Here is a 13,220-nt window from a genome sequence, read left to right on the forward strand (position 1 = left end):
AAAAATGAAAACACCTCATGGGATCATCGGCAGTGGCGTATACACGGTTCAATACGGATCATTCGATTGGACTCCTACGCGTAATGCAATAGATGTCACCGCAATTGTTAAGGGCATTTATCGATTGACATTGATTTCGGCGATGCAGTTCAGTATATCATCGCCGAGTTCATCCGGGTTTAACAATACAATATCAACAATCATTGACAAGGATACAATCGAACGGTTTATAATTAAAGCCGTTGATAGCAGTCTATTTAGGGCAAACATCACATGGTATGTAGAATTTGTAGTGGATCTAAGTGAGTAATTGAAAACACTAGCTCTTTTAAAATAAAATGACCACCAGGGTAATTGAATCAGAGGTATCACCGACGTCACATCAATATCGATTCGATACCGCAAAAGAATTCTCCGCGAACTTGAAAACGCTTTCCGAACAATACCGTGTAAAAGTAAAAAAATACCGTCGAAAAATAACCACCATCGACGTGGCCGTGTACTCGGTGTCCGGTATAGTAGCCGGTACCGGTGTCATTTTATCCACGGTGACCATGATGGCCCCGATCGCTGTTCCAATCGCTATCTCCGCGGCGACAACAATTGCTGGAGTCGCCAACGCAATCACTAGAAAGATATCATCGTGTTCTCAGAAAAAACTCAACGAATATACAGTAAAACATCAAATAGTATCCGACGCGTACTCGAAATTATCCGGGTTGATCTCGTTATCGATCGATAATTCGTTCATATCCGATGTTGAATTCTCCACGATGGTCCAGTTGTATGGCTCCGCGATGTCAAAAATCGAAAATTTTCAACTGGAAGCCGGAAACCACTTCAATGGGATTAAAACACCCCCTGAAAACAAGCAAGTTGTTAATATTCGGTGTTGAAATTAAACACTAAAAACAGCTAATAATAATAATGTCGCTGAACCCCGAAGGGTTTCAATTGCTTCAACGGATCGCGGAGAACACCACTCCGGTACAAACAAGTATGATATCGATAACGTCAACGAAACCCGAATTCAGTGTGAACTTCCCATCACCGGTTCCAGTAAAGGAAATAGCGCTGGCAAAATTGCGAGTATATCACAGTTGGCCTAATATCCGAGCGGACGCATTTAACGGACAACAACCTAATAACTCGCTGGTTTTTGCATGGACAAATAAGCCCGATGGGACCCCAGACTGGAAGGAGGTTACAATACCAACTGGGTCATACCAAATAGAACAAATCAATAAAGAATTTCAACGCAGGATAAAATCGATCACAGGAAAAGAATCAAAAATCGCTATTACGGTTCATGAACCGACGTTATCGTCGACGATTGAAATAAGCACACCGGGGTATATGGTTGATATTTATAACAGTTCAATAAGAACCATACTAGGATGGCCTAAAAATCCACCTCATGAAATCCCCGCGGACTTGCACACGAATGCGCAATCGTATCATGGAATTAATCCCAGTTATCAAGATGATTTGTCTATTATAAGAAACACGTTATTACCCAGTAGGTTTATATTTCAAGACAGGAATACCATGCAATGGTATTTTCCGTATAAGCAAACTCCTGAATCATCCGCCGTGGTCACAGTTGGTTTAAATGATATCACTGGTGCGTTTGCCGAGATTAATCGTAATTACCAATCACAACTAGAACAGCTACGGAAAACGAAAGCACGCAAACACGTTGAGGTGTTAAACCAACTTATATCAGACATGGAATATATCAATGAACGAATCGTTAAAACAATATCCGCTAACAGCGATGATAATAAACAAAAATTCCTAACCGAGTATAATATCACAGAAGCCAATTTACCCGATTTCAAGTTTCCAGGATACAACGCACCAGAACTAAGAAAATCTCTTAATGATTTTCTCGCCCCATCAACTATCCTCAGACACGATAACGGAGAGGATGGTAGGCATATTGCTCCATACAACGTAAATGTCGCATCGGTGATAGCGATTAATCTAGTGTGTGATGTTATCGAAGGGAGTTACCAGGTGGATACCAAGCAATCAAATCAGGCTCAACAGGGGTATATCCTTTATTCATTTTCACCAACAGCCCCTCCGGGATTTTTAATCGTTGAGAGTCCAATTAATCCGGTCTATATGCGATGCCATAATCGGTTTTTAACGAGAATTAATTTTAGACTTACCGATCAGTCAAATAACCTAATTGATCTACAAGAGGAGGAGTTAGTGATCACTCTGTTTATAAGATCATTGTAACTCTTAGCAGCAGGGAGGGCGATGACATCGACGCGGTCGTCGCGCTTTTTTACCGGACGCTGACGACATCGGATCCGCTGAGTACAGAAAGTATTAATTAAACCAAATGACGTTTGGACAAAATGTCCGATTCGCCCTCCCTGCTGCTGGTAGCAGCATAGATGAGGAACTACAACCTATTCCTACTGGGCATTAGCGAGACAAGATGGATTCAATCTGGACAAAGAAGACTGGTGACAGGAGAGATGCTACTGTATTCAGGACATGAGAAAGATAACGGGCCTCATACACAGGGGGTGGGGCCCATGCTGTCGAAGCAAGCATATAATGCACTAATAGGATGGGAACCACACGGGCCCAGAACCCTCACGGCAGCGTTTAGGACCAAGAAGGAGAAAATAAAGATGAACGTCATACAGTGCTACGCTCCAACAAATGACGGCGAAGAAAAAGATAAGGACCAGTTTTACAACAGACTACAGAACATAGTAGAGAACTTTCCAGACAAAGACATCAATATCCTCATGGGTGACTTCAGTGCCAAAGTTTGGACAGACAACACAGGATATGAACAAGCCATGGGAGTAGTGAATGGGGACGATTCAGGACTACGGCAAGTTCTATGGAGAAAGTGCATATTGCATATAGGGACTATGTAAATTAACATTAGGCAAATAACATTAGTTTTCCATAGTCCATGAGAATTTTTCCTATAAGGCATAGGCATTATAGGGACAAGGGGAATTTAACATGGGAAAAGAACATTAGTTTTTCCCATTATCCCTATAACTGGACAAACGTGACAAACATCATAGGCATTATAGGGACAAGGGGGAAATGGAACAGGGTCGGGACCCTATTTTAATACGGTCCCGACCTTATGGGGTCTATGGAAATTGAACATGGTGGGACTATATAGCGTTAAGGGAAATTGAACATGGTGGGACTGTCTAGGGACAATGGGGAATTTGTTTAGAACCTATCTAGGGACAATGATGGTAAAGGGTCAAACACAACAGAGATAGAGACAGACATACACTAGTACAAGCCAGAGATTTATATATAAAGCATTACCAAGACCTGAAATTTTGCTGGGGTGTTCAAAAATTTGCATAATTGTAATGATGCTATAAATAGCTATAATCAAGGAAACGCTCAACGAAAAAATGGATGTGACTAAAAGTAACGCTAAAATGACGAAATTGTCTCAGAATTTAAAGGAGAATAAACATATTCCCGAAAATTAAGTTACAATGGTTTAGACTAAAATGGATAAACTTAGTAACTACTTACAATATCAACTTGTGTGACGATCGTGGATAAACACCCATGTATCTATTTGTAGCTATAATCAGCTGAAATTCCTATGAAATCTCACTATCTATTTATAGCTACAACTCGTGGGTTATTCCTTTGGTAAACCACACTATCTTTTTATAGCCTCAGCTTGAGCGACGTTCCTGTTTATGAACTCTAGTATATGTGTATAGCTACAACCTGTGGAAAACCCCCAAGTCCATATTTATAGTCTCAAAATTTTCAGCGTCAGTGACGTCACTGTACTGGACACTAGCGGATAAATGGCAACAGTGCTGCAAGTGGCTGACCTGAATATGCGCTACTGTTGGTAGGTAGGTAGAATGTATTTGATGGGGATAAAGGGAGTTTTATAGGGAAAAACAGAGACCAATAAACACACACACACACACACACACACACACACACACACACACACACACCACAGAGGGAAGAAGAAAAAACAAACCCAAAATATACTATTCACACAGGGAAGAGGAAAAAAATATATACTATCCACACACGGGAAGAAAAAAAACAAAAATATACTATCCACACGGAAGGGAAGGAAAACAAACCCAAATATACTATCCATACAAACGTACGCGAACGCATACAAACCCCAAACATACTATGCACACAACGTCGCTAACGCGTACAAACCCCCAAATATACTATCCACACAACTTCGCTAACGCATACAAACCCATAATATACTATCCACACGAAACGGAGGGAAAACAAACCCAAATATACCATCTATACAAACGTACGCGAACGCATACAAACCCCAAATATACTATCGACACAACGTCGCTAACGCGTACAAACCCAAAATATACGATCCACACGAAAGGGAGGGAAAACAAACCCAAATATACTATCCATACAGGATACTAAATTGGCCACGATAAACAGTGAAAATAAGAACAAAGAGCTGCCACTGTCAAGGGTAGTACGATCCGACATCTGAAGCCTCCATTAGAGCGGCAGTGCTCCCCCAGACAAAAACTGCTGATTACGATGGGGCAACGTTTCTAATTTGCGATAATGTAATGCTCATCGACAGAGTTTATAAGACGTCTTGCCTGTACAACTCGGAATTTCAACTCGTATCTTACTATACATTTTCCGAACTCTACGTGACGTGTGTGTGGTTGATGAGGGAGAAGTAGCTGTGTCTCTACCGTTTACAAAGACGATCCAGTATCTGACTGCCACTGCTCCCATCACACCGACCAGGAGCATCACTATCAAGTATCATTGTTCTGGACTGGCTGCACTCAGCAAGGATACGCTGGTTATCTCCGAGTACAATGATCTCGGAAACCAGAACTACTACTAGCGTATAATGAACTCATCAGGAAAGGAAGAATATATCATGCGATTGACCAGAAGGGAGAGAATTATACTTATTTGGCCTTGAACAAGTCGAAAACACGTCTCTACATATCATGTGCTTATATCAACACAGTGTACTGCTTTAGTCTGGATGGGCACCTGTACTGCACGTACAAGGACTACGACTGTCATCACCAAGAGGGATCGGTCTTGGCAGAGATGTCTATGTCTATGTGATGGGATTTATATCCGATAATCTTCACCGACTGTCCCCGGATGGACTACTATTACAAGTCATCACGTCAACGTGTCCTCAGACGATTGCTTTTCACATAAATGGTTGAACGTTTCTTCTTAACAAACTGGAGAGAGAAGAATAAAATTCAGACGTTTCAGATGAAGTGGTGACATATATGAACAAGAATATCTAGGGACATTTATACTGGACACGTAAGTAAATGACAAACGTTTCTCAATTGTTTATTAGAAAGGTAATGATAACAAACTTCTTCTCGAATGGACAGAAGTTTATATTATGCAATAACTATTAAATCATTAGAATCTTGAGGAATATTGTATTTGTAAATTTCTTAGCTTTTAAATTTCCTTGATCCTAATAGGTATTATTTTCAATTAAAATATATAAATTAATGTACTCACTCTTAAAGTTCTAGTGTAAATAAGACAATGCAAAGACTTCAGTTTAGTTTCTCAGTCACGAAGTGAAATGATCTTATACATGCACAACGCAGACTGGTATAAAAGTACTGCTACATATCGATTACTAATACATATCCAACCCAGACTAGTACAGAAGATAGGGAACAGAAAATTCATTTATGTTTAAATCAATTATAATTATTTATAAATTGAAATACATTCTTTAGCGGCAAATATGTTATATTGGGACTTTTCAAATGGTAGACGTGTTGCGAATTTTTGAGGATGGAAACTTTTGCGATTTTACTTTTAACTACTTCGTCAGTTCGTAGGAGTACATATTTTACGGCCAAATTTTCTGTTTTCGACTGGACCTCAAAGTCGCAAAATGAAAACCACGAGGAATTTTCCTATTCACAATATTTGTTCTGTCGATGAAATAAATGTATTTGTCCCATTCTGAAGCAAAATGATAACCGAACATGATGAGATGTTTTAATTTTTTTTCACACCTCTAATGTTCTTAAATTAAATCACAGAGTAAAGTGCCACCAACAAGTTTAGTAACATTCAACAAATAATTTTTTCACAAGAAAACAAAGTGAAAATTTAAAAAGGAATTCACAGTTTTGTGATCTAAATACCAAATAATCATAAGAGTTTTATCACAAGTCTAGAAGTATACAGTGTTCAGAATGAATTTTCTAGTGGTGTTCCGAATGCGTTCGAATCTCGAATGTGTTGATATGCCAATATTCTTGAATGTGCCGATGTGTTAATAGTCTTGATGTATTACAGTGATATAATCAAGAATGTCTTTGAATCAACTGACGAAAATTCCAAAATAATTTTTTCGTCCAAAAGTCAATAAGTATTTTGTAATTCCAACGAATAATTTAAATACATAAATTCACTCAAATTATAACTGAACACGACAAAAACTGAGTCCACAAAGACTGATGTTAATATCGGAATGAATAATTTTTAAAATCCTTATAAAGAAAGCTTAGGCACAATAAGATAACTAGGATGTGGATTTTTTCCAGTGCAAATTTAAACCCAGTTCGGAAACAAGTTCGGGTATGTTTACTTATATGTTAGCAACCAACCTAAAATAAGTCAGACAGACCATATAATTTGCAAGAGAAATCCAGTGTTCTGAACACAAATCCGAATAAACATGCTGACAAATATTATCTTAATGCTGAGTCTACAATCAAGGACAAAAGTGACCTATGTGATGTGTTTGTAACAAAATGAATCTTATAATCCACATTCATGGACAAACGTTAAACACACACTTTGGACCTGATAAGACTCTCTATAGCATCGGTTATAACATTAATTTGTAGCATTTGCTCTGCTTATTGTATGTGGAAGGTGGGCAGGAACTGATGGGCCATTACTTGATGCACGAAATGAGAGAAGGCTCTTTCGTCGCCTGTACGTTTCAGCCAATCCAACAGACTGAACATATCGCCACAAGGCATGTGACCAATGGAAGGCACAGGCCTTAACTTAGACGCCAGGAAAGGCTCTCTGATACATACAGCTGAAATTATCTAAAGAACGATCCCTGAATAATATCGTCTGTGTATCCAACCATTCTATGTGATAGGTAATAAGGCTCTCTGATACATACAGCTGAAATTATCTAAAGAACGATCCCTGAATAATATCGTCTGTGTATCCAACCATTCTATGTGATAGGTAATACAGTTCTCATAAAAATGCACGATGTACTTCTTTTTTTTCCAGACATGAAGTGTTAGTGTTATCGATTATTGTTCAATTTTGATTTACAATAGTCTAATTTAAAACAAACTGCTTACCTTTCTCGAAGTCCAATACGAAGGTTTATAACAATACATGTTCCAGTCTTGACCGCAGAGAACGAAACACATGCAATTAAAGATTCGAAATTATAACAGTGTTCGTATGCGTTGACTAGAATCAAATTTACAGCGGATAGCTAATGTCAGTTACCTCGCAATCAACAATGAAGCATCGTTTAACTATTGGAACGAAATAGAAACGCTGGCAAAACTGGGTAGAACATTGAGCAGATAATGGCAGAATAAAGACGGAAATAAACCAATCGCTTAATAACACAGCAGATCACCAACACATCGATAAATAAAGAAACATATTTGGAGGAATAAAGCCTCCATATGACTCTGAGAGGAGACCCTACCAAGGTCTCATCACACAGGCGTTTTATTGTGTTACCGTTTCCTCTACATATCACATATCCCTTCAATAAACATGTTGTAAATGTAAACGCGTTTTGTAAAAGGTAGAGAAAAAGAAAGCTTAAACAGATTAGCTTACTGTGAAGTAGTCTGACTTAGTCATCCGGCTCTTGAGACAGAATATAATCGGTAACTGCTTCTGTGCACCGTTCCTTTCAATGAAGGCATTGATGGACATTAGCTCACCAAGTCCGACAAACAGACCTCTTAAATTTGTATTCATACGGATGGAAGGTATGTGGGTCTAATCTTACATGTTCATCAAAATGTGCAATTGTTCTGCATGGACATATTTCCGGAACACACCTGCGTACACTTTAGACATTACCTGTATTTGGTAACAGTCATTTTTAGCATCGCTTATTATGAACTGTTCATTAATACACGTTCGGCTTAATAATTTATTAATTTCACTATTTAGTCTACATATCTAATGAGAATAAATGAATAACCCTACCATGTACTTCATTTATAGCGCCCCCGTATCTTGGCGCCCTATATTTGATCAAGAGGTGTTTAGCTTAAAACTGACAAAGTCTGGAGTTCAGCAATAAATGGTAATCGTACAGCAAATACTAATATGAATGCAACACATTGTTTGCCTTAATTGTTCCATCCATATACCAGCGCTTCGCTTCTTCCAAAATAATAAATAAATAAAATCATCGATCCTTCACATTTTTTTTTTAAATATTAAGTTCAAACAGTTACACTTAATTCCAAAAGAGGCGGGTCAATTGGCTCGTCTTGGTCTTCACTTCCTACCGCCATGGCCACATGATCTTTTTCAACACGATGAAGGTATGTTTAAATACAAAATCACACACACACACACACACACTATATATATATATATATATATATATATATATATATATATATATATATATATATATATATATATATATATACACACACACACACACACACACACGGTAATATCATGAATCTTTTGCATGGGTGTTATTAAGTATTACCCTTCATATCCAATCATATTTAATTGTTAACGTGTGTGTCGCATAGTCGAGATGAATTGAAAATGAATGTAGCGTGTGTTCGATCTGTGTAGACTTAAGATGACAAATGTATAATTCTTCTATGGAACATGATTCCTAAATGAATCGAGTTAATGATAAGTAGGAACTTACTTTTGCATCTACCGCTGTTTTCAGATTAAAGAATTAATGTATCGTAGAGTCCCAAACACCGTATCTGTCTGTATATAGGGCAGATTGCACATTGTCAGTTCGTCCCGGCAGGCAAAATTCGCGCATTTCGTACGTTTTGGAGCCCGTAACTTCATTTTGGGGCAACGAAGAAAAATCAATGATATCTTATTGAATATAAAAATATATCAGGAGTAAAACAGACCATATAATAAGGTCGCGTGTCTTCAAAGACGGAAATAGCATAATGAAATCGAGGGTCAGGCGCTTAACGAATATTTTAGAAGGTACTTTCCTGGTCTCTTTCATAGTATGATAGAGAGGATCCTTTGTCAGAATGTGTAATGGGGGTAATCTCGGGTAATTTTGTCCCTCGGTACATTTTGTTTCCTTCAGCTTACTGCATTTTTAACATTAAACTGTCGTCGAGTACCTATTTGAGGGGGAATGCGAGCAGATAGTTTTCGAAAGAGTCGGTTCAGACCGTTTGCGGAAACACTCTCTAGAAGGCAGTACATCGATCTAAGCCTTCCAAACCGACTTAGGGAGAGAATGCTTCTTTTCTTTTCTCGATAGCTTGTTTCCTATGTCTCAGGTATATAGTACGTCTAATATTTTTCATTTCATGATCCGAACAATATAATTAACCAAATCATGAAATATTTCCTTCCTGATAGTTAAGTTATATATATCTCAACCCCAATCTCGCAACTTCGATTAATATTTTAAAGATCCTATGAATTGTTTTAGTCGAATTGTTATCACTTTAACTGGTATAATGTCTTCAATGTATCCTCTACGTCATTCAGTCCAGATGTAGGCAAGACTGGGGGTTCCTCCTCGTCTTTAAAGTCTGGTTCTTCAAGGACGTAGCATGGTGGAGCCTTTTTTCTCAACTAGATGTAGTTGTATCTTTTCCTTGGCTGTCTTTGTCTTTTAACTCATTTTCTTTTTCTTTTTTTATGTTCAGCCTTTTTAAGGTCATAACTATCTCATTCCATGGGTTCGTTTTTTGTCGTGGCGTCCGTTTCGAGTGCCACTTCCACCTCGTTTTATGCGACGCTTTATGCGAGGTTTCAGGCTATTGAAGGTCAATGTTTATTATTTGGTTGCCCCTTTTATCTACTGCATTATATACATTGGAGGATTTATGGGGGTCATGATTGTTTTCCTCTTGATTAAGCTCCTTATCTTCCATTGGATCTGGTACATATTGAAGGCCGTTTGTTTGTCGCTTAATCTATTTGGACATCCCTCGGAGCGTGACCCTTTTGGTCTCAACGAGTGCACGACCAATAGCAGATGAAAATGCGGAACTACGACTTGACTAAAAAAGCACATGATCTTTAAAACATTTTCCTCATTCATTGTTATTATTCTTATATACGTGATAAATTCATTTTTCGTCATCTTCCCAGAAGAATCAGTTTTGCATGCTTAACTTTTAATCACATTTAATTTCATTTGATTCCACACTGGTCCTAAGATTGTCACCTTTATTTCATTGTCTCTGCTGATTTATTTGTTTAATGATAACATAAGACATAAAAGTTTATACTGCATGTCTCCAAGCATCAAAAACCAAACTTTTCTAGTTACGTACATCTCTCCAGTGCTGGTATGCATCATAAGCTATACACACTTTTGAAGAGTCGATAAAGCACAAACGTTTCTATCAGAGATTGCAACACTTTTAACAGAATGAGTCTTTCGTGCACATTTAAAGTTGGATGTTTTTTCACATATTATTCATAAATAGTCCACAAGGTATCTGCCGGGAAACGAAATGTGAGAAACATATCACAAACACACATCCTACACGTCATACAAAATTCATTGCAATCGTAGGTAGTGGAAACACTAGAGAGAAAGGTTATGGTATGGTAATTATTTATATACAGGTCGAGTTTTCGTGTTTGTTATAGTGTCTTATTAAAGAGTATGGAGTGAAAGCAATGCAATGAAAGGCGTAGGTAAAAGACAATTTAGACCCATATTCCGAGTCAAATGAAACATATGGATAAAATATGATTATCTTCTCTCTCTCCTTTAAATATGTATTATTTGATCCAGGAGCGAGATTAATAGATGAAATTATAATTCTTGTTGGTTTTTGATACTGGTTCTCAGTGTACTTTTTTCTTGGATGAATTAATCATGTATTTGGTATAGTCAGCCACTTCTTGTCCCCAAGCATCAAAGCCAACTTCTCAAGTCACGTGTAGATCACAAGCTACAAACACTTCATGGTAAATATGAAGAGTCGATAAATCGCAACGAATTTTTTCCTCACGCGGAGGTGGAAAGGTATCAATCAGAGATTGTAACACTTATAACAGGATGAGTGTCTCGTGCAAATGCAAAGTTGGATGTATTTGCATGTACTATTAAAAAATAGTCCACATTGAATCTGCTGGGAAACGAAATGTGAGAAAAGATATAACTAACACAAATTCCACACGTCGTCCGAAATTCCCTGCAATCATAGGTAGTGGAAACAATTGCAAAATATTTTCGTATTCCCTTAATTCTGAATGCTTTCATTGACGTCCTTCCAAGGAATGCGTTGCAACACTAAAGATAAAGGTTATGGTATGGTAAGTATTTATATCCATGTCGAGTTTTTGTTTTTGTCATAGTGTCTTTCTAGAATCAATATTCTTATAATCTTATAATGCCTGGAATCAAATTTGAAAGATATAGCTAGGTAAAGCAACAGGAAACATGTATTACTCTTTGATTGGCGTATCATGATGCGGTAGTGGTTTCCAAGTTCATAAATAAAATAAGACCCGTAGTTAGGTATACACACGATATCCCTTTAAAGAAACAGAAATGTCGTGCTGCATCGCTTCTCTAGTAGAGCAGTAACGTACAAGAAACGCATCGCATTCGATTGTCACAGGAACGGCATCTCTTTCAAGGGTTGTAGAGGGGCGGCAAGGCCGTGCTGTATAGCTGAGGTCATAGGGTACGGCATCGATGGGATCGGATCGCAAGAAACAACATCGCACTCGAGTTAATGTTCGAACTTGAAGTCTGTAGCGAGAATTGTGTCAAGTTCGCCAGTATCAGTGAAAGTATGCTGAACTCAAAATTGCCATTAGTGTTCATGATGGGTCCCTCACTTGGTTGATGCTGTGTTGAATTATTCATCGTTCTTCTAGGTCAACGTTTGTAATGCAGTGTTGGTCTTGTAACCTTACCCTCTTTGTAGTGGAGCTCGAAATGTCTGTACTTTAAAGTATTGGCCTGGAGGTCGCACTCGTTTCTGCTACACAATTTGGTGAACTTTTCTCAAGGTTGACTGACGATTTTGGCGGTTTGTAAATGAACACTTTTGTGTGTGGATATGATGTTCTCACTCGAAAGTATTGACATTCTACCGACTATAAAGCTTCTTTCAAAACAGTTTACCATTTGACTTGATCGATAGTTCTGTGTCAGAGCTTTGGCTTTGCATTTGGTATGAATTTCTCTCTGTCGGTCATGGTATTAGTGTCCATAATGTTTGGGATCGTCAATAGAAAAACAAAGGATATTATCTTCTGGGTGTTGTCTGTACATGTACCTAAACGATCGCCTTCGTTTATTAGGTCATAGCTATGAGGATGATGGATCTACATACAACTATCAGTGTCAAAGTAAAGGACTATGTCTCCTAAATGTTCTAAGGTTTTGTACAGATTTAAACAGTACTGTCTGCCACGCACGCAGCAGTAATAACATTTACAAACATGTTGGGAGGTGTAAACTATATCACTTCTTCGTAACAGATAAAGATAAAATCTGCACGGATGATTTCGATGTTGTTCATGAATTTTCATTTGTCGTCCACCAGTCGAAAGTAGTTACAAAGATCTGCCTAGTATCATGTCTCAGGCAATATCTGACGTTGTGCCAATTTCCCACTAATACTGTACCCACAGCAGGCGTACCCAATGCATGGTCTTGTAAACTGCGCACGAATACTGCCGCGCCTATATACTGAATGTTATGTCACATGGCCACTCTCTTCCGATTGGAAGAGACTGCCTGCTCTAACTGAATTTTGTAACGTGCATTTGGATTGGTGAAAAATGTTCAATCCGTTTCTATCCGATTATAGGATATATATATATATATATATATATATATATATATATATATATATATATATATATATATATATATAAATGCCTTGTTCCATTGTGTCACCTGTTCTGAACACCAACGAAGATGTTTACAATGCTGGCTAGCACAGAAGCATCAACAC

General features: G+C 38.0%; 1 protein-coding gene across 1 annotated transcript; it reads left to right on the top strand.

Annotated features, from left to right (window-relative positions):
* Positions 1-2,411: 2,411 nt before the first annotated feature.
* LOC149800054 (protein CFDP2-like) lies at positions 2,412-2,909 on the top strand. Its single transcript, XM_089958345.1, has one exon. The coding sequence runs from the start codon at positions 2,412-2,414 to the stop codon at positions 2,907-2,909; it is 498 nt and encodes a 165-aa protein (XP_089814471.1).
* The last annotated feature ends 10,311 nt before the right edge of the window (positions 2,910-13,220 follow it).

Source organism: Sinohyriopsis cumingii, chromosome 5, assembly GCF_028554795.1.
Source record: "Sinohyriopsis cumingii isolate HCF-2022 chromosome 5, ASM2855479v2, whole genome shotgun sequence".
NCBI lineage: Eukaryota > Metazoa > Mollusca > Bivalvia > Unionida > Unionidae > Sinohyriopsis > Sinohyriopsis cumingii.